General features: G+C 63.4%; 1 protein-coding gene across 1 annotated transcript; it reads left to right on the top strand.

The window, feature by feature from the left end:
• The first annotated feature begins 14170 nt into the window (after nucleotides 1–14170).
• On the top strand, nucleotides 14171–17247 carry LOC104307928 (dentin matrix acidic phosphoprotein 1-like). The gene is made up of 4 exons (XM_054172525.1): nucleotides 14171–14224; nucleotides 14325–14372; nucleotides 14824–15078; nucleotides 15942–17247. The coding sequence occupies exons 1-4, from the start codon at nucleotides 14171–14173 to the stop codon at nucleotides 17220–17222; spliced, it is 1638 nt and encodes a 545-aa protein (XP_054028500.1). The 3' UTR covers nucleotides 17223–17247.
• The last annotated feature ends 2583 nt before the right edge of the window (nucleotides 17248–19830 follow it).

Genomic DNA, 19830 nt, shown 5'->3' with positions numbered 1-19830 from the left:
AACCCAGCCCCAAAGAACCAAACCAAACCCAAAGAATCAAACCAACCCAAACCAAACCCCAAGCAAAGAACCAAACCAAACCCCAAAGAACCAAACCAAATCCCAAACAACCAAACTAAACCAAGCCAAACCAAACCCCAAACACAGAACCAAACCAAACCCAGCCCCAAAGAACCAAACCAAACCCAAAGAATCAAACCAACCCAAACCAAACCCCAAGCAAAGAACCAAACCAAACCCCAAAGAACCAAACCAAATCCCAAACAACCAAACTAAACCAAGCCAAACCAAACCCCAAACACAGAACCAAACCAAACCCAGCCCCAAAGAACCAAACCAAACCCCAAAGAACCAAATCCAACCCAAATCCCAAACAACCAAACCAAACCCAACCCCAAACAACCAAACCAACCCAACCCAAACCCCAAGCAAAGAACCAAACCAAACCCCAAAGAGCCAAACCCAACCAAACCAAACCCAATCCCAAAGAATCAAACCAAACCCCCAAACAAAGAACCAAACCCCAAAGACCCAAACCAAACCCTAAGGAACCAAATCAAACAAAGTTTTGTGTCCCTGCTGCACCTTGGGACTATCCTGGCAGGGAACAGGCAGCAGCTCCTGGCCCCATGTCCCCAGCTTCCTTCCCTGACCCCTTCCATGATTCTAGACAGTGGAGAGTGCTCTCCTCCCCCTCTGCTCTGCCCTGCTGAGACCTCCCCTGCAAGATTGCCTCCAGCCCTGGGCTGCCCAGCTCAGGAGGGACAGGGAGCTGCTGCAGAGAGGCCAAGGCAGGCTGCAAGGCTGCTGAAGGGACTGCAGCACTGCCTGGGGAGGAGAGGCTGAGAGCCCTGGGGGTGCTGAGTGTGGAGAGCAGAAGGCTGAGAGGGAGCTGAGCAATGGCTCTCAGGAGCTGAGGGCTGGGGGGCAGGAAGGGAGGCACAGGGACAGCCTCTGCTCACTGTGCCCTGGCACAGGCCAAGGGGCAAGGGATGGAAAGTGCAGCCCAGGAGCTTCCAGCTCAGCATCAGGAGCAACTTCTTGGCTGGGAGGCTGCCAGAGGCCTGGAGCAGGCTGCCCAGAGAGGTTGTGGAGTCTCCTTCTGTGGAGCCTCTGCAGCCCTGGCTGGCTGTGTTCTGTGTGCCCTGGGCTGGATCCTCTGCTCCTGCTCTGCCAGGGGCTGCCACTGGAAGATCTCCAGGGCTCCCTTCCAGCCCCCAGCACCCTGGGAGCTGTGACCTCCTCCTGATTCATTTCACACAAGTGCTGGGGTTTGGAAGATTTCTGCTTGGTTGATCTCCTTTGCAACGTTCTTCAGCAGGCAGGAACAAAGCATTGTGTGATCAGAGGGATTTGCAGCTGGAGCAGTGGAAGCTCAACAGCCTGAGGCCAAAGGATGTGATGAGGAAGCTCAGTCAGACGTAGCTAACCCCTCTGAGGTGCAGCACTGCAGGCAGCTGGAAGCTTAACAGGCTGTGAAGGTCCTTGTCCAGCAGAATTAGTCTCTTGTGTAAGGCCTCAGGCTGTGGCTGGCAGTGTGCTGCTTTCATGTGATCTATAGAATCAGAACTGGCAGAGCTGGAAGGGAGCTCCAGGCTCAGCCAGGCTCAGCCAGCCCCAGCCCCCTGCCCTGGGCAGGGACACCTCACACCACAGCAGGTTGCTCACAGCCACCTCCAGCCTGGCTGCAAACACCTCCAGCCAGGAGGCTGCCACCACCTCCCTGGGCAGCCTGGGCCAGGCTCTCACCACCCTCCTGGCCAACAACTTCTTCCTCACAGCCAATCTCCAGCTCCCCACTTCTACTTCTGCTCCATCCCCCCCACTCCTATCCCTCCCTCACCCCCTCCAAAGTCCCTCCCCAGCTCTCTTGCAGCCCCCTGCAGCTCCTGGGAGGCCACCAGAAGGTCTGCTGGGAGCCTTCTCCTCTGCAGCCTGCACAACCCCAACTCTCTCAGGCTGTGCTCAGAGCAGCTCCAGCCCTCTGCTCCTCCTCCTGGCCCTGCTCTGGACACCTTCCAGCCCCTCCAGAGCCTTCCTGGCACAGAGGCTGCAGAGCTGGCCCCAGAGCTGCAGCTGTGGCCTCAGCAGAGTGGAGCAGAGGGGGAAGATCGGCTTCCTTGCCTGGGAGGGAAAGACAAAGAAGAGTTAGGAGGAAGAAAATTCCATCAGCCAAGGCTGGGAGATTAGAGTCAGCACAGAGTGGGAGCAGCTGCTCCAGCCCTACAGCCAGGCTCTGAACCACAGAATCACAGAGTGACTTCAGGTGGAAAAGACTCTTCAGCTGCATCAAGTCCAAACATTATCCAGCTCTGGCACATGGAATCATTTCTGATGGAAAAAACCTTTTATGTCAATGAGTTCAACATTAACCCAAGGCTGGGGCTGAGCCATTGCCTCAGCACCACAGCTCTGCCTCCCTGAAACCCCTCCAGGGATGAGCATCCAACCCCCTCCCTGGGCAGCCTGGGCCAGGCTTGCAGAACCCTTGCAGCCAAGAAGTTTCTTCTCCTCTCCAACCTAAGCCTCCCCTGGGGCAGCCTGAGGCCATTGCCTCTCCTCCTGGCCCTTGTTCCTGGGGAGCAGAGCCCAACCCCCCCTGGCTGCAGCCTCCTCTCAGGGAGCTGCAGAGAGCAAGGAGGTCTCCCTCAGCCTCCTCTGCTCCACACTCCCCACCCCCAGCTCCCTCAGCTGCTCCTCCCCAGCCCTCTTCCCCAGACCCTTCCCCACCTTTCCTGCCCTTCCCTGGCCCTGCTCCAGCTCCTCAAGCTCCTTCTGGCAGCCAGGAGCCCAAAGCTGAGCCCAGCCCTCAAGCTGTGGCCTCCCCAGTGCTGAGCCCAGGGGCACAATCCCTGCCCTGCTCCTGCTGCCCACACCACTGCTGCTCCAGCCCAGGCTGCTGCTGCCCTCCTTGCCCCCCTGCCCACCCCCTGCCTCCTCTCCAGATGCTGCCACCCAGCACCCCCAGGGCTTGCTCTGCTGCCCACTTTCCAGCCCCTCTGCCCCCAGCCTGCAGCCTTCCTGGGGTGGCTGTGCCCCAGGCTCAGGCCCCAGCCCTTGGCCTTTTTGAGCCTGCCCTGCTCCTGCTCTGAACCTTCCTCTCTGCAGCTGGGGCTTGGTGCAGGACACATCAGCAAGAGGAATGCAGACCTAAGAGGTGATGCTTTGGCTCTGGCTGCTCAGCAGTGGGGACCACTGCTCTCTCCTGTCCCCTGGTCGAGCTGTGCACCCTGCACACCCAGCAGGCTGGCTGAAGCCTGAGCCCTCCCAACTCACAGCTGCTCCTCTTCATCACAAGATAAAGCTCACAGTGGGCAAAACACTGCAGGCTGCCTCCTGCCCTGTCACAGCAGCACAGAGCCCCAGCACGGTGAGAGCTGGGAGCAGAGGAGCCTGAGGGTGACCTCCTTCTGGGGATGAAGATGTGCAGGGCTGGAGCCAGGCTCTGCTCAGGGCTGGCCAAGGACAGCACCAGGGGCACTGGGGGCAAGCTGGAGCAGAGGAGGTGCCAGGGGAAGAGGAGGGAAAGCTTTGTCCCTGTGAGGCTGCTGGAGCCTGGAGCAGGCTGCCCAGAGAGGTTGTGGAGGCTGCTCTGGAGCCTTTCCAACCCCTCCTGGCTGTGCTCTGGGTGCCCTGCCCTGGGTGATGCTGCTCTGGCAGGGGGCTTGGAACTGCATGAGCTCCAGAGGTCCCTTCCAACCCCTTCTGTTCTGTGGTTCTGTGCCTCTGATTCTGTCCCTCTCTGACTCTGATTCTGTGTCTTTGTGGCTCTGATTCTGTGTCTCTGTGACTGTGCCTCTGATGCTGTGCCTCTGTGCCTCTGATTCTGTGCCCCTGTGGCTGTGACTCCTGTGAAAGGACCTCTGGAGTTCCTTCAGTCCAAGCCCCAAGCAGGTTCCCTTAGATCAGGCTCTCCAGGACTGCAATGCAAGGTAGGTTTTGAGGGTCTCCAGAGAAGGAGACTCCACCACCTCTCTGGGCAAGCCTCCACCACCTCTCTGGCCAAGGCTCCACCACCTCTCTGGGCAAGGCTCTAGCACCTCTCTGGGCAAGGCTGCAGCACCTCTCTGAGCAAGGCTCCACCACCTCTCTGGGCAAGGCTCCACCACCTCTCTGGGCAAGGCTCCACCACCTCTCTGGGCAAGGCTCTAGCACCTCTCTGAGCAAGGCTCCACCACCTCTCTGGGCAAGGCTCCACCACCTCTCTGGGCAAGGCTCCAGCACCTCTCTGGGCAAGGCTCCACCACCTCTCTGAGCAAGGCTCCACCACCTCTCTGAGCAAGGCTCCACCACCTCTCTGGGCAAGGCTCCAGCACCTCTCTGGGCAAGGCTCCACCACCTCTCTGAGCAAGCCTCCACCACCTCTCTGGGCAAGGCTCCAGCACCTCTCTGGGCAAGGCTCCAGCACCTCTCTGAGCAAGGCTCCACCACCTCTCTGGGCAAGGCTCCACCACCTCTCTGGGCAAGGCTCCAGCACCTCTCTGGGCAAGGCTCCACCACCTCTCTGGGCAAGGCTCCAGCACCTCTCTGAGCAAGGCTCCACCACCTCTCTGGGCAAGGCTCCACCACCTCTCTGAGCAAGGCTCCACCACCTCTCTGGGCAAGGCTCCAGCACCTCTCTGGGCAAGGCTCCACCACCTCTCTGAGCAAGGCTCCAGCACCTCTCTGAGCAAGGCTCCAGCACCTCTCTGGGCAAGGCTCCACCACCTCTCTGGGCAAGGCTCCACCACCTCTCTGGGCAAGGCTCCACCACCTCTCTGGGCAAGGCTCTAGCACCTCTCTGGGCAAGGCTCCAGCACCTCTCTGGGCAAGGCTCCACCACCTCTCTGAGCAAGGGTCCACCACCACTTCTGGCCAAGGCTCCACCACCTCTCTGGCCAAGGCTCCACCACCTCTCTGGCCAAGGCTCCACCACCTCTCTGGGCAAGGCTCCAGCACCTCTCTGAGCAAGGCTCCACCACCTCTCTGGGCAAGGCTGCAGCACCTCTCTGGGCAAGGCTGCAGCACCTCTCTGAGCAAGGCTCCACCACCTCTCTGGGCAAGGCTCCACCACCTCTCTGGGCAAGGCTCCACCACCTCTCTGGGCAAGCCTCCAGCACCTCTCTGAGCAAGGCTCCACCACCTCTCTGGGCAAGGCTCCAGCACCTCTCTGGGCAAGGCTCCAGCACCTCTCTGAGCAAGGCTCCAGCACCTCTCTGGGCAAGGCTCCACCACCTCTCTGGGCAAGGCTCCACCACCTCTCTGAGCAAGGCTCTAGCACCTCTCTGGGCAAGGCTCCACCACCTCTCTGGGCAAGGCTCCACCACCTCTCTGAGCAAGCCTCCAGCACCTCTCTGGGCAAGGCTCCAGCACCTCTCTGGGCAAGGCTCCAGCACCTCTCTGGGCAGCCTTTTGAGGTATGATTCCAACTGCTGGTGGTCTCTCGCTCAGGGCTGCCCTGGCAGTGCCCATCAGGGCTGCCCTGGCAGTGCCCATCCTGCCTGCCCAGGTCCCAGGGGCCTGTGGACACTTCCTGTCCAGCTGCACCCAGCAGCAATAAAGTCAGACCCTGTGAGCCACACTTGACAGGACAGGAAGCAGAGGAGAGCTGCCCAGCCAGCAGGAGGAGGGTCTGGCTCTCTGTACTGATGACCTCATGCCTCAAGCCACCAGCCCTGACCTGGCCTCTCTGCCCACTCTGAGCTGCCTCTGCCTCCACACTCCCCTCCTGCAGTCCCTGCTTCCTATCACCTTTTCCATCACTCATTTCCTTCTGCCTTTTTTCCTTTCCCTCAAACAAACCTAAATCAGGCTCTGGGAGGCAGAGGCCAAAGGGATGAGGCTCAACAAGGCTAAATGTTGTGCCCTGCACTTGGGGCACAGCCACCCCAGGCTGGGGCAGAGGGGCTGGAAAGTGGGCAGCAGAGCAAGCCCTGGGGGTGCTGGGTGGCAGCAGCTGGAGAGGAGGCAGGGGGTGGGCAGCGGGGCAAGGAGGGCAGCAGCAGCCTGGGCTGGAGCAGCAGTGGTGTGGGCAGCAGGAGCAGGGCAGGGATTGTGCCCCTGGGCTCAGCACTGGGGAGGCCACAGCTTGAGGGCTGGGCTCAGCTTTGGGCTCCTGGCTGCCAGAAGGAGCTTGAGGAGCTGGAGCAGGGCCAGGGAAGGGCAGGAAAGGTGGGGAAGGGTCTGGGGAAGAGGGCTGGGGAGGAGCAGCTGAGGGAGCTGGGGGTGGGGAGTGTGGAGCAGAGGAGGCTGAGGGAGACCTCCTTGCTCTCTGCAGCTCCCTGAGAGGAGGCTGCAGCCAGGGGGGGTTGGGCTCTGCTCCCCAGGAACAAGGGCCAGGAGGAGAGGCAATGGCCTCAGGCTGCCCCAGGGGAGGCTCAGGTTGGAGAGGAGAAGAAACTTCTTGCCTGCAAGGGTTCTGCAAGCCTGGCCCAGGCTGCCCAGGGAGGGGGTTGGATGCCCATCCCTGGAGGGGTTCCAGAGCCGTGGTGCTGAGGCCATGGCTCAGCCCCAGCCTGGGCAGGGGCAGAGGATGGTTGGGCTGGGTGAGCTTAAAGGCTTTTCCAACCCAGATGATTCTCTGGTTCTGTGCTTCAGAGGCATCTGCCTGGCATGCAGGGCACAGCTGGCTGCACTCCCAGCCCACAGCTGCGGAGCAGCTCCCTGGGAGCTGCCGTCGCAGGAGGGCAGAGCTCAGCCTCAGCTCTCTGCTGCCTTGGGAGCACTGCCCCCAGGCTGCTGCCTGGCAGCTCCCTGCAGCTGCACTGGCAGCAGGCTGAGCAGAGGGAGGTGGCTGCAGAGGGCTTCTCACTCGGAAGCTCTCTGAGTGCTGCCTTGCCTGGTTCTGCCTGAGAAGTCGCTGCTGCCAGGGCCGGGCAGCGGAGCAGGCAGCCGCTGGCAGAGGCATCCTGCTCCGGGGGACACTTCAGGAGCCTCAGCGACTTGATGCTCCCCCTCTGCTGCCAGTGCTGAGCTAGACACAGCCCAGCAGCGCTGGGGGGCTGCCCAGGGGCCCAGCAGCAGTGTCCCATGGAGGGCAGAGCTGGGGCGCACAGCCCAGGGTCCTACAGCAGTGTCCCATGGGGGGCAGAGCTGGGGGGCACAGCCCAGGGTCCTACAGCAGTGTCCCATGGGGGGCAGAGCTGGGGGGCACAGCCCAGGGTCCTACAGCAGTGTTCAATGTGGGGCAGAGCTGGGGGGTACAGCCCAGGGGCACAGCCCAGGGTCCTACAGCAGTGTTCAATGTGGGGCAGAGCTGGGGGGTACAGCCCAGGGGCACAGCCCAGGGTCCTACAGCAGTGTCCCATGGGGGGCAGAGCTGGGGGGTACAGCCCAGGGGCACAGCCCAGGGTCCTACAGCAGTGTTCAATGGGGGGCAGAGCTGGGGGGCCCTGCCCTGGGTCCTACAGCAGAGTTCAATGTGGGGCAGAGCTGGGGGGTACAGCCCAGGGGCACTGCCCAGGGTCCTACAGCAGTGTTCAATGGGGGGCAGAGCTGGGGGGCCCTGCCCTGGGTCCTACAGCAGTGTCCCATGGGGGGCAGAGCTGGGGGGCACAGCCCAGGGGCACTGCCCAGGGTCCTACAGCAGTGTCCCATGGGGGGCAGAGCTGGGGGGTACAGCCCAGGGGCACTGCCCAGGGTCCTACAGCAGTGTTCAATGGGGGGCAGAGCTGGGGGGCACAGCTCAGGGGCACTGGGGGGGCCTCCATCAGTGCATTCAGCCAAGCTGGCTGATGAAGGTCACCAAGCTGGGGAAGGGTCTGGAGAAGAGGGCTGGGGAGGAGCAGCTGAGGGAGCTGGGGGGTGGGGAGTGTGGAGCAGAGGAGGCTGAGGGAGACCTCCTTGCTCTCTGCAGCTCCCTGAGAGGAGGCTGCAGCCAGGGGGGAGTTTCACAGCATCCCAGAGTGCCAGGGGCTGGGAAGGAGCTGCAGAGCTCATCCAACCCAACCCCCTGCCAGAGCAGGGCACCCAGGGCAGGGCACCCAGAACACAGCCAGGGGGGGTTGGAACATCTCCAGAGCAGGAGACTCCACAACCCCCCTGGGCAGCCTGCTCCAGGCCTCTGGCACCCTCCCAGGGAAAGAATTCTCCTCCTGTGCCCATGGCACTGCCTCTGGCTCAGCTTCCACCCCTGCCCCTGGGGCTGGCACTGGGCAGCCCCCAGCAGAGCCTGGCTCCAGCCCCTGGGCACTGCCCCTGCACAGCTTCCTCCCCAGCACTGAGCTCCCCCTCAGGCTCCTCCTCTGCAAGCTGCAGAGCCCTCAGCTCCCTCAGGCTCTGCTGGGGAGGAAGATGTTCCCCTGGCTGCAGCAGCTCTGTGCCTCTGGGCTGGGCTCTCTGCAGCAGCTCCCTGAGCTCCTGCTGGAGCTGAGGGGCCCAGAGCTGGAGCCAAGATTGCAGCTGTGGCCTCAGCAGGGCAGAGCAGAGGGGCAGCAGAACCTCTCTGACCTCCTCCCCACAGCCCTCCTGCTGCAGCCCAGGCTGCCCTTGGCCTCCTTGGCCCCCACAGCACATTGCTGGCTCCTGGGCACCTCCCACCCCCAGCCCCCCCAGGGCCTTTTCCCTGCCCTGCTCTGCAGCAGCTCAGTCCCCAACCTGCTCTGCTCCCTGGGGTTGTTCTTCCCCAGCTGCCAGCCTCTGCCCTTGCCCCTCTTGGGCTTCTTTCCACCTCTCCCTGCCCGGCTCTCAGCCTGCCCAGGCCTGGCTGCATGGCAGCAGAGCCTGAGGGCTGCCCCCACTGCTGCCAGCTCTGGGCTTGCCAAGCTGGATGGCTGATTGCAGCCTGTGCTGTGACTTCACTCTGCAGGGGAACCTGTGAGGAAATGCAGCAGCAGGGCAGGGAGGCTCTGCAGAGAGGGGCTTGGGGAGCTTGGATCCATGGCCAAGGTGGGCAGCAGGAGCTTCCAGCAGGCCAAGCTTCCTCCTGGCCAAGCTGTCAGCCCCTGGCTGGGACAGCAGCTCTGAGCTGGGTGAGGAACTAGCTGGAGGCTGAGCCCAGAGAGTGGTGGTGAATGGTGCCACAGCCAGCTGGCAGCCAGGCACCAGTGCTGTGCCCCAGGCAGCAGGGCTGGGCCCCAGCCTGATCAATATCTTCATTGATGATCTGGAGGAGGGGATGGAGTCCATCAGCAGGGAATGTGCAGCTGACAGCAAGCTGGGGGCAGGAGCTGAGCTGTGAGAGGGCAGCAGAGCTCTGCAGAGGGACCTGGCCAGGCTGGGCAGAGGGGCAGAGGCCAAGGGCAGGAGATTGAACACAGCCAAGTGCCAGGGGCTGCACTTTGGCCACAGCAACCCCAGGCAGTGCCACAGGCTGGGGGCAGAGGGGCTGAGAGCAGCCAGGCAGAGAGGGACCTGGGGGTGCTGGGGGAGAGCAGCTGAAGAGGAGGCAGCAGTGTGCCCAGGGGGCCAAGGAAGCCAAAGGCCTCCTGGCTGGGCTCAGCAATGCTGTGGCCAGCAGCAGCAGGGAGGGGACTGTGCCCTGGGGCTCAGCTCTGGGGAGGCCACCCCTGGAGAGCTGCCTTCAGCTTTGGGCAGCTCAGTGCCAGAGAGCTGGGGAGGTGCTGGAGCCAGGGCAGAGCAGGGCAGGGAAGCTGGGAAGGGCCTGGAGCATCAATGTGCTGAGGAGAGGCTGAAGGAGCTGGGGAGGGTTAGGCTGGAGGAGAGGAGGCTGAGGGAGACCTCCTGGCTGCCTGCAGCTCCCTGGGAGGAGGCTGTGCAGAGGCTGCTGCTGCTCTCTGCTCCCAGGGCAGCAGTGGCAGAAGGAGAGGGCACAGCCTCAGGCTGCAGCAGGGCAGGCTCAGGCTGGGCAGCAGGGAGAATCTTTGCCCAGGCAGAGTGGTCAGGCAGGGGCAGAGGCTGCCCAGGGAGCTGGTGGAGCCCCCAGGCCCGGAGGGGTTTGAAGGTGGTTTGGCTGTGGTGCTTGGGGCTGTGGCTCAGGGCTGAGCCTTGCAGGGCAGGGCTTGGGCTTGGGGTTCCCCAGGCTCTGTCCCAGCCTGAATCTTTCTGTGGTTTCTGTGGTCCTGGGGGGGTGGGAAGTCCCCAGGGGCAGGCCTGGGATGCTGGGGTGAGTGATTCCATTCCTCTCCCTGCGTTGTGCCTCTGTAAGCAGCAGACCTTGGGCTCAGCTCTCCCTCAGCTCTGGGCAGTTTGGCTCTCAGCTGCTGAGCAGTGGCTGCAGGGGAGGGAGGGGGCTGGGGGCTGTGTGACAGACCCTGGCCTTTGAGCTCTCAGGTCTGCTGCCACAGGCATTTTGGGGTCACCAGAGGGGAGGGAGGTGCCCTTGGGGTGCTCAGAGACAGCGCAGTGTTTACCCCCTGCTCACCAGGTCGGTTCCTCACCTTGGCTGGGAAGCAGCAGCAGGTCCTTGGGGGCTGAGTTAAATGCAGGGTTGGGACCAAAAAACCTGACCCAACCCAAGCTGCTAATTGTTGGAGGTGCCTAAAAAAAGGCTGTCAGAGTGAACTCATATCTGGCAGGGGACAAGGGGTATAATTTTGTCACAGGTCGAGAGGAAAATACCTCCCACGGTACCTGCAGCGGGGCTGGGGCAGGGGGCAGGAGAGCAGCTGCTGCAGCACTGTGCCCCTGAGAGCAGCAGCTCAGAGCTGCCTGTCCTGAGGCCAAGGGCCTGTGGGGACAGCAGCAGGCTGGGGGTGGCCTCCCTGCATGGCAGGGCAGGAGGAAGGAGGCAGAAGACGCTTGAGGCACACAGCAGCTGTGTGGTGCTGGCACAGTCACAGAGAGCTCTGTGCTGGAAGGGAGCTGCAGAGCCCCTGCAGGCCAAGCCCCTGCCCTCAGCAGGGACATCCTCCCCTGCAGCAGCTTGCCCAGAGCCCTCTCCAGCCTCCCCTGCAAGCTCTCCAGGCATGGGGCCACAACCACCTCCCTGGGCAACCTCTTGCAGGCTTCCAGCAGCCTCCTGGGGCACAACTTGTTCCTCACATCCAAGCTCCAGCTGCTCTGCTCTCATCTCAACCCATTGCCCCTGGGGCTGTCCCTGCAGCCCTTTGGCAGCAGTCCCTCTGCAGCCTGCTTGCAGCCCCTGCAGGGACTGGCAGCTGCTCTGGGCTCTGCCTGCAGCCTTCTCTTCTGCAGGCTCAACACCCCCAGCTCCCTCAGCCTGGCCCCAGGGCAGAGCTGCTCCAACCCCCTCAGCATCTTGCTGGCCTCCTCTGGAGCCTCTCCCTCAGCTCCAGCTCCCTCCTGTGCTGAGGGCTCCAGAGCTGGCCCCAGCCCTGCAGGTGAGGTCTCCCCAGGGCAGAGCAGAGGGGCAGGATCCCTCTCTCCAGAGCTGGCCCCAGCCCTGCAGGTGAGGTCTCCCCAGGCAGAGCAGAGGGGCAGGATCCCTCTCTCCAGAGCTGGCCCCAGCCCTGCAGGTGAGGTCTCCCCAGGGCAGAGCAGAGGGGCAGGATCCCTCTCTCCAGCTCTGGCCCCAGCCCTGCAGGTGAGGTCTCCCCAGGCAGAGCAGAGGGGCAGGATCCCTCTCTCCAGCTCTGGCCACCCTGCTTTGGGTGCAGCCCAGGCTGCCCTTGGCCTCCTGTGCTGCAGTCTCACCCTGCCTGCTCCTGGCCAGCTGCTCCCCAACCAGGAGAGAGGCCAAGGGCAGCCTGGGCTGCAGCAGGAGGGCTGTGGGGAGGAGGTCAGAGAGGTTCTGCTGCCCCTCTGCTCTGCCCTGCTGAGGCCACAGCTGCAATCTTGGCTCCAGCTCTGGGCCCCTCAGCTCCAGCAGGAGCTCAGGGAGCTGCTTGAGAGAGTCCAGCCCAGAGGCACAGAGCTGCTGCAGCCAGGGGAACATCTCCCTGTGAGGCCAGGCTGAGGCAGCTGGGGCTGGGGGCTTGGAGCAGAGGAGCCTGAGGGTGACCTCCTTGCTGGGGATGAAGATGTGCAGGGCTGGAGCCAGGCTCTGCTCAGGGCTGGCCAAGGACAGCACCAGGGGCACTGGGGGCAAGCTGGAGCAGAGGAGGTGCCAGGGGAAGAGGAGGGAAAGCTTTGTCCCTGTGAGGCTGCTGGAGCCTGGAGCAGGCTGCCCAGAGAGGTTGTGGAGGCTGCTCTGGAGCCTTTCCAACCCCTCCTGGCTGTGCTCTGGGTGCCCTGCCCTGGGTGCCCTGCTCTGGCAGGGGGTTGGAACTGGATGATCTCTGGAGGTCCCTTCCAAGCCCTCCCATGCAGTGATTCCCCCCCAGGCAGCCTGCCCTGCATGGTCAGAGGTTATCTCCCTGCCTGCTGCTCTGGCTCAGGTTATGCCCAAGTGTCCCTTCTGTGCATGAGGACAATTGCTTCTGCTGACACAACAGGTTGGGCTGGGAGGGACCTTAGAGATCATCCAGTGCCACCCTGCCTGGCATGCACCAGGGCACCAGGGTGCCTCCAGCCCTGGGCTGCCCAGCTCAGGAGGGACAGGGAGCTGCTGCAGAGAGGCCAAGGCAGGCTCCAAGGCTGCTGAAGGGACTGCAGCACTGCCTGGGGAGGAAAGGCTGAGAGCCCTGGGGGTGCTGAGTGTGGAGAGCAGAAGGCTGAGAGGGAGCTGAGCAATGGCTCTCAGGAGCTGAGGGCTGGGGGGCAGGAAGGGAGGCACAGGGACAGCCTCTGCTCACTGTGCCCTGGCACAGGCCAAGGGGCAAGGGATGGAAAGTGCAGCCCAGGAGCTTCCAGCTCAGCATCAGGAGCAACTTCTTGGCTGGGAGGCTGCCAGAGGCCTGGAGCAGGCTGCCCAGAGAGGTTGTGGAGTCTCCTTCTGTGGAGCCTCTGCAGCCCTGGCTGGCTGTGTTCTGTGTGCCCTGGGCTGGATCCTCTGCTCCTGCTCTGCCAGGGGCTGCCACTGGATGCTCCCTTCCAAGCCTTCAGTGATTCAGTGAAGCCTTTCTGCCTTGTGTGTGGGCACAACCCCTGCCATGCCCCGCGGCAGGGGGAATGCCGAGCCCTGGGCAGGGTCCCGGCCGTTGCCCCCCAGCAGCGCTGCCGGATGCCGGCAGCCCGGGGCCGGGGCCGGTGCCCGGCGCGGGTGCCCCCGCGGCTGTTTGCCTGCCTGTGCCTGCAGGGGCAGGGGCGGGAGGGGGAGGTGTGTGAACGGGACGGATTTAGCAGCCAAAACACAGCCCGGCAGGGCAGGTCATTAACTGCCGGCCGGGGCCCGGCCGCCTGCGGACCGCAAGGAGCTTTTTTTGGGGGCCGGTGTCCCGGAGGAAGCGTGGGAGGCCGGGGCCCGGCGGCACCGTCCCTGCGCTGCCCGCCGGTGCCATTGGCTGCCCGCGGCCCGGGGGCCAGCGCCCGGCAGCACTTAAATGCCCGGCGGCGGCGGCGCTGGGGCACACAGCTCCCGGGCATCCCAGAGCAGGCGGCTAGCTCCGACCCTCCCCGGCGCCACGGCTCCAGGTAACGGGCTGGGCTGCCTTCGGGGCTGCGTTCGGGGGTGGCCCGGAGGGCAAAGAGCAGCGTTTGGGATGGGGGCTGGGGGAGTTTCTTGGAGGAGCCTTATTCTCCCCTCCCAGCCTTATTCTCCCCTCCCAGCCTTATTGCTGTGCCCAGCTCTGGAGCCTTTGTGGCTCCAGGATCTTGAGGGGCTGGAAGGTGTCCAGAGCAGGGCCAGGAGGAGGAGCAGAGGGCTGGAGCTGCTCTGAGCACAGCCTGAGAGAGTTGGGGTTGTGCAGGCTGCAGAGGAGAAGGCTCCCAGGAGACCTTCTGGTGGCCTCCCAGGAGCTGCAGGGGGCTGCAAGCAAGCTGGGGAGGGATTTTGGAGGGGGTGAGGGAGGGATAGGAGTGGGGGGGCTGGAGCAGAAGTAGAAGTGGGGAGCTGGAGATTGGCTGTGAGGAAGAAGTTGTTGGCCAGGAGGGTGGTGAGAGCTTGGCCCAGGCTGCCCAGGGAGGTGGTGGAAGCCTCCTGGCTGGAGGTGTTTGCAGCCAGGCTGGAGGTGGCTGTGAGCAACCTGCTGTGGTGTGAGGTGTCCCTGCCCAGGGCAGGGGGCTGGGGCTGGCTGAGCCTGGAGCTCCCTCCCAGCCCTGCCAGCTCTGTGATTCCATGAAATCCTTGAGTTGTCTAATGCCATGCCAAGCTGAGGGGCACCATGGGATGGGCTGCCAAGGCTGTATCAGTTGGAAGGGCTTTGTGGGGCCACGCTGCAGCCAGGGGCATGATGCTTTGCCCTGGTGTGCAAACACTTTGCTCCCTGTTGCAGCCTCAGGGACCACAACCAAGATGAGGGCTGCGCTCCTGGTGCTGCTCTTCTGGGCTGTAGCTTCTGCTCACCCTGTAAGTACCCCCTGGGCAGCTACCCAACCCCCTTCCCCCATCAGTTTCACCCTGCCAAGGCTCACCCATCACTCATCAGATGTCTCCTGGATGCCTTTAGGTGCCCGGCCCTGAGCCTGCCCACCCCCACCACGGTGCCGAGCGGGAGGTAAGTCAGGAGCTGCCCTCGGTCCTGCCTGGAGCAGCTTCAGGGCTGGTTCCCAGCCCTGGGCAGGCGTCTTGGGGCCTGGCACTTGGGGGAAGAGCTGCTGCTTCAGCAGGTCTCTGTGAGCTTCACCTGCCTGCCAGGCTGGCTTGGTTTCACCTCCTCTTGCCTCGCCTTGCCTGGCTGGGGTCATTCCCAGCTCCCCAGGGGCGTTCTGCTGGGTTGGTCTTGCCAAAGGAGTTCATGCTCTGAACCATCCTGCCTTGCTTGGGCTTTTCTGCATGGCCCTTCTGATTTCATCAGCAGAAAGAGCAATGGGGAAAGGCTTGAGCTCTTGCATGGCTTAGGAGCAACCTTTGCTCCTGCAGCAGCAGCAGCAGCAGCAGCAGCAGCAGCAGCGCTCTGTGCAGCTGTGTTTACCAAACCAAAGCACTCCGTCACCTTCTGCCTGCAGGACACAGCCACTGAAGATGACAGCAACAAGCTGGGTGACCTCCTGGGTGCTGGAGGTGGCAGACATTCCCCTGCCAGTGCAGGCAGAGGGGACAACTCCCTGGTCAGAGAGCCAGTGAGCGGGAATGCCGTGGGCGAGGAGCTGGCTGAGCACGGTGGCCACAGCCAGGGAGGCAGAGCTGGGGAGGCTCAGCACCTGAACCAGGTGGACCACGGGGATGCAAGTGCCTGGGATGGGAACAGCCTTGGTTTCCTGGTGAGTGAGCAGGGCAGGGATGTCTCTCCTGGCTGGGAGAGTGAGCTCAGCCCCACGTCAGGGCAGCCTGTGGTGAGCGCTGCTGAGAGCAGGCCCCAGGACAGGTTAGAGGCTGCCCTGCTGCAGAGCAGCTCCAGGGAGAAAGACCTTGGGGTGCTGCTGGGCAGCAAGGTCTGCAGGGGACAGCAAAGGGCCCTGGGGGCTAAGAGAGCCAATGGGGGCCTGGGGGGCAGCAGGAAGAGTGTGGCCAGCAGGGCTGGGGAGGTTCTGCTCCCCCTCTGCTCTGCTCTGCCCTGCTGAGCCCACAGCTGCAATCCTGTGCCCAGCTCTGGGCTCCCCAGGTGCAGAGAGACAGAGAGCTGCTGGGGAGAGCCCAAGGGAGAGCCAGGAGGAGAAGTTGGGGACCTGAGCATCTCCCCTGTGCAGAGAGGCTGAGAGCCCTGGGGGTGGTTAGCCTGGAGAGGAGAAGGCTGAGAGGGAGCTGAGCAATGCCTCTCAAGAGCTGAGGGCTGGGGGGCAAGGGGAGGAGGCCAAGCTCTCTTGGGTGGTGCTCAGGAGTAAGCCAAAGAGCAATGGACACAAAGTGGAGCAGAGAAGGTTTCAGCTGAGCAGGAGGAGAAACTTCTTTGGTGTGAGGCTGCTGGAGCCTGGAGCAGGCTGCCCAGGGAGGTTGTGGAGTCCTCCTGCTCTGGAGCCTTTCTAACCTCACCTGGATGCATTCCTGTGAGCACTGCCCTGGGTGATGCTGCTCTGGCAGAGGGGGACTTGGGCTGGATGATTTCTGAAGGTCCCTTCCAACCTCCGCCGTCCTGTGGCGCTGTGACACTGTGACCTGCAAGCTGTTGCCTTTGTCACCCCCCCAGGAGGAGGATGCCCGCGACACCGACGATGGTGACCACAGAGGGCACCATGGCCCTGCGCTCAGCTCGCTTCCCTCCCATGCCGGGGGCTTCCCGGAGGAGGAGGATGAAAGTGGCGATGACAGCTTCGATCAGAACGGGGAGGAGGAGAGGGGAGAAGGTCCGACTTACGCTGCTGGGGCCGACGGGGAAGGTGGCCACGGCGCTGGCCACGGGGCCGGTGGGGGACGCGGCGACAGCAGCAGCAGCAGCAGCAGCGAAAGCGCCGGGGAGGACCACTGGAGGTACAGGAGCTACCTCGGCAGCCGCTACAGGCAGGGAGGGCACAGCAGCAGCAGCCAGCAGGAGGAGGAGGACGAGGAAAGCTACGACTTCGGGGACGAAGCCATGCAGGGGGATGACCCTTCCGTCTTCGACGGCCTGGGCGGCAGTTACAGAGGGCACCGCGCCGGCCCCCGTGCCCTGGGGGGCAGCCGAGAGAGTGGCCAGGGAGCTGGCTCACACCGCTGGGAGGAGGGGGACAGCAGGTCCCCGGAGCTGGAGGAGGCTGACTCGGCGGAGGACAGCCCCTCCGTGGAGGACAGCAGCGACTCGCAGGAGCCTGACGCCAGCCCGTCGGAGGAAAACAGCCCCAGCCGCTCCGAGGAGGATGAGGATGGGGAGGACAGCCCCTCCAGGGAGAGTGAGGACAGCGAGTCCAGGGAGGACAGCGCCGAGCAGGCCGATGAGCAGCTCCAGGAGTCCCCAGAGGACATCTCCCAGGAGACGCTGAGCAGGTCCGAGGAGCACAGGGACAGCCGGGACCTGGAGGAGCAGCAGGACCAGGAGTCCGCAGAGGACAGGAGTCAGCCCTCCGCCCCCGACAGCGAGTCTGAGGAAGAAGAGGGAAACCAGAGCAAGTCCAGGGAAGATGCCAGCGAGCAGAGCCAGTCGGCGGAGGACACTGCGGAGGAGTCAGAGGAGGAGGAGAATGACTCTGCCCCCGACGGGGACACGCCGAGCGCCTCGGCCGAGAGCCGCAGCTCATCCCTGCAGGAGGATGGCAGCCAGGAGGACAACACAGGGGAGGACAGCAGCTCCACAGAGAGCAACAGCGACTCCCAGCAGGGCGACGATGACGACGAGGAGGAGGAGAGCCGCTCCCAGGAGGAGGCCAGCAGCAGCCGCGGCGATGCCAGCTCGCCGCAGAGCCTGGAGAGCAGCAGCCGGCGGAGGCGGCCGGGCGCCTACCGCCACAAGCCTGCCGCCGACTACGACGACAACGACTGCCAGGACGGCTACTGAGCTGTGCCCGCAGCCCCGCGGGCGCTGGGGGGTGGGGGAGAGCGGGAGGAGGAGGGGGGGGTATTTATTTGCTGTCCGGCCCTGGCTGCCTTCTGCCTGCTGAGCAGGGTCCGTGGGTGAGACAGAGGCAGCTTCGCCAGGGCTCGACCGGGGCGGGCCGCGGAGGAGGAGATGCCAGGCACAGGGAAAGCACCAAAGCAGAGCCAGGAATCCATTCCTTACCCCAAAGTGGCGAGCAGCCGAGGGCTGTGAGTGCCAGCAGGGTGGCTGCTGCCTGCTTGCCCCCAGGGCAGGGCGGCAGGTGGGCACCGCGGGCGGGGAGCTGCCCCCCCGGGCACGCTGGGCAGAAAGGTCTCTGCCCTCCCCCCTGCCACCGGCCCGGGGGCCAGTGGGAGCCTTCTGCAGGCTCCAGGTCCTGCACTGCAGGAGGCCAAGCCACAGCCGGTGCCTGGGCTCAGTGGTGTGCCAGGGGCCAGCCGGGCAGGAGCTCCCACGTGGGGTTTTGTAAGGGGTGCACAGACAGCAGCCTGTGGTCCCCTCCTGTCACCTGGCTGTCAGAGCTGGGCTGTGCCTCCTGTTCTTTCAGTGCCATCCTGTTCTCTGTACCATTAAACCCATCAGAAGCCCACAGTAAGCTCTGAGGTCTCTCTTGCTGCTTTTCTCTCCCAGAGGTGCTGGGATTTGGGCTTGGCCTGGGGCAAGGTTGGTTGGATTTGACCTTTTCCAAGTTCTTTCCATGTTTGGGGGACATAAGGAGTTCCCCACCAGACAGCAGTGTGCCCTTGTGGCCCATGAGGCCAAGGGTCTCCTGGGGTGCAATCAAGGAGTGCAGCCAGCAGGTCCTCCCTCTGCTCTGCCCTGCCCTGCCCTGCTGAGGCCACAGCTGGAGCACTGTGTCCAGGTCTGGGCTGCCCAGATCAAGAGGGACAGGGAACTGCTGGAGAGAGCCCAGCAGAGGCTATGAGGATGATGAAGGGCCTGGAGCAGCTCTGGGAGGAGCAAAGGCTGAGAGCCCTGGGGCTGAGAGCCTGCAGAAGAGCAGCCCCAGAGGGGAGCTGAGCAATGCTCAGCAAGAGCTAAAGGCTGGGGGGCAGGAGGCTGGGGCCAGGCTCTGCTGAGTGGTGCCCAGGGACAGCACAAGGGGCAGTGGGCACAAACTGGAGCCCAGGAGGCTCCATCTCAACAGGAGGAGAAACTTCTTTGGGGTGAGGCTGCTGGAGGCCTGGAGCAGGCTGCCAGAGAGGTTGTGGAGTCTCCTGCTCTGGAGACTTTCCAGCCCCACCTGGATGTGCTCCTGGGTGCCCTGCCCCTTTGGCAGGAGGCTTGGACTGGATGATCTCTGGAGGTCCATTCCAGCCCCCCAGCACTCTGTGAGTCTGTGTTTCCAGCCAAAAGGATTCCATGGTTCTGTGCTTGCAAGGGCAGCTGCAGAGTGTAGGGGTGAGGGGGGAAGCAGAGGCAGAGGGGGGAAGCAGAGGCAGAGGGGGGGAAGCAGAGGCAGAGGGACCTGGGGGTGCTGGGGGAGAGCAGCTGAAGAGGAGCCAGCAGTGTGCCCAGGGGGCCAAGAAGGCCAAGGGCAGCCTGGCCTGGGTCAGGCAGAGTGTGGCCAGCAGGAGCAGGGAAGTCCTTGTGCCCTGTGCTCAGCACTGCTTAGGCCACAGCTTGAGTCCTGTGTCCAGCTCTGGGCTCCTGAGGGTAGGAAAGAGGTTGAGCTGCTGGAAGGTGTCCAGAGAAGGGCAACAAAGCTGGGGAGGGGTCTGGGGCACAGGGCTGGGGAGGGGTCTGGGGCACAGCCCTGTGAGGAGAGGCTGAGGGAGCTGGGGTTGCTTAGCCTGCAGAAGAGGAGGCTCAGGGGAGACCTCATTGCTCTCTCCAACTCCCTGCAGGGAGGTTGTAGCCAGCTGGGGGTTGGTCTCTTCTGCCAGGCCCCCAGCACCAGAACAAGAGGACACAGTCTCAAGCTGTGCCAGGGGAGGTTGAGGCTGGAGTTTAGAACGAATTTCTTCCCAGCAAGAGAGATTGGCCTTTGGGATGAGCTGCCCAGGGAGGTGGTGGGGTCACCATCCCTGGAGGTGTTCAAGAAGAGCCTGGATGAAGCACTTGGAGCCATGGTCTGGTTGATTGGATAGGGTTGGGTGGTTGGTTGGACCTGATGGTCTTGGAGGTCTCTTCCAACCTGGCTGATTCTGTGATTCTGTGAATGTTAAGCAGCTCTCTTGGGCTTTCCTCCCTTCCTTCTGCAGCCCTAGCCTGAGAGATACTTCCTAGCAGAGTCCTGAAGAGGGCAAAGTTAGCCCTCTAGAAGTCCAGGGCTGGAATAGGACTTACGGCCGTGCTGCAGGCTGTGCTTGCAGGGCACAGCTGTGCATCCTCCTGTGCCCACCAAGTGGTGCTGCTGCTCTGGCAGCAAGGCTGCTTCTGGTGCTGGCTCTGCTCTGAGGCTGCCTCACACCCCGGGGGCCAGCAGAGGAGTTTGTCACAGAATCTGAGGCACAGAGGCACCGAATCAGAGGCACAGAATCAAAGGCACAGAGGCACTGAATCAGAGGCACAGTCACAGAGGCACAGAGTCACAAAGGCACAGAAGCACAGAATGAGAGGCAGAGTC

The sequence above is a fragment of the Dryobates pubescens genome, chromosome 24 (genome assembly GCF_014839835.1).
Source record: "Dryobates pubescens isolate bDryPub1 chromosome 24, bDryPub1.pri, whole genome shotgun sequence".
Taxonomy (NCBI): domain Eukaryota; kingdom Metazoa; phylum Chordata; class Aves; order Piciformes; family Picidae; genus Dryobates; species Dryobates pubescens.
This window is presented reverse-complemented; position numbering and strand designations above follow the sequence as displayed.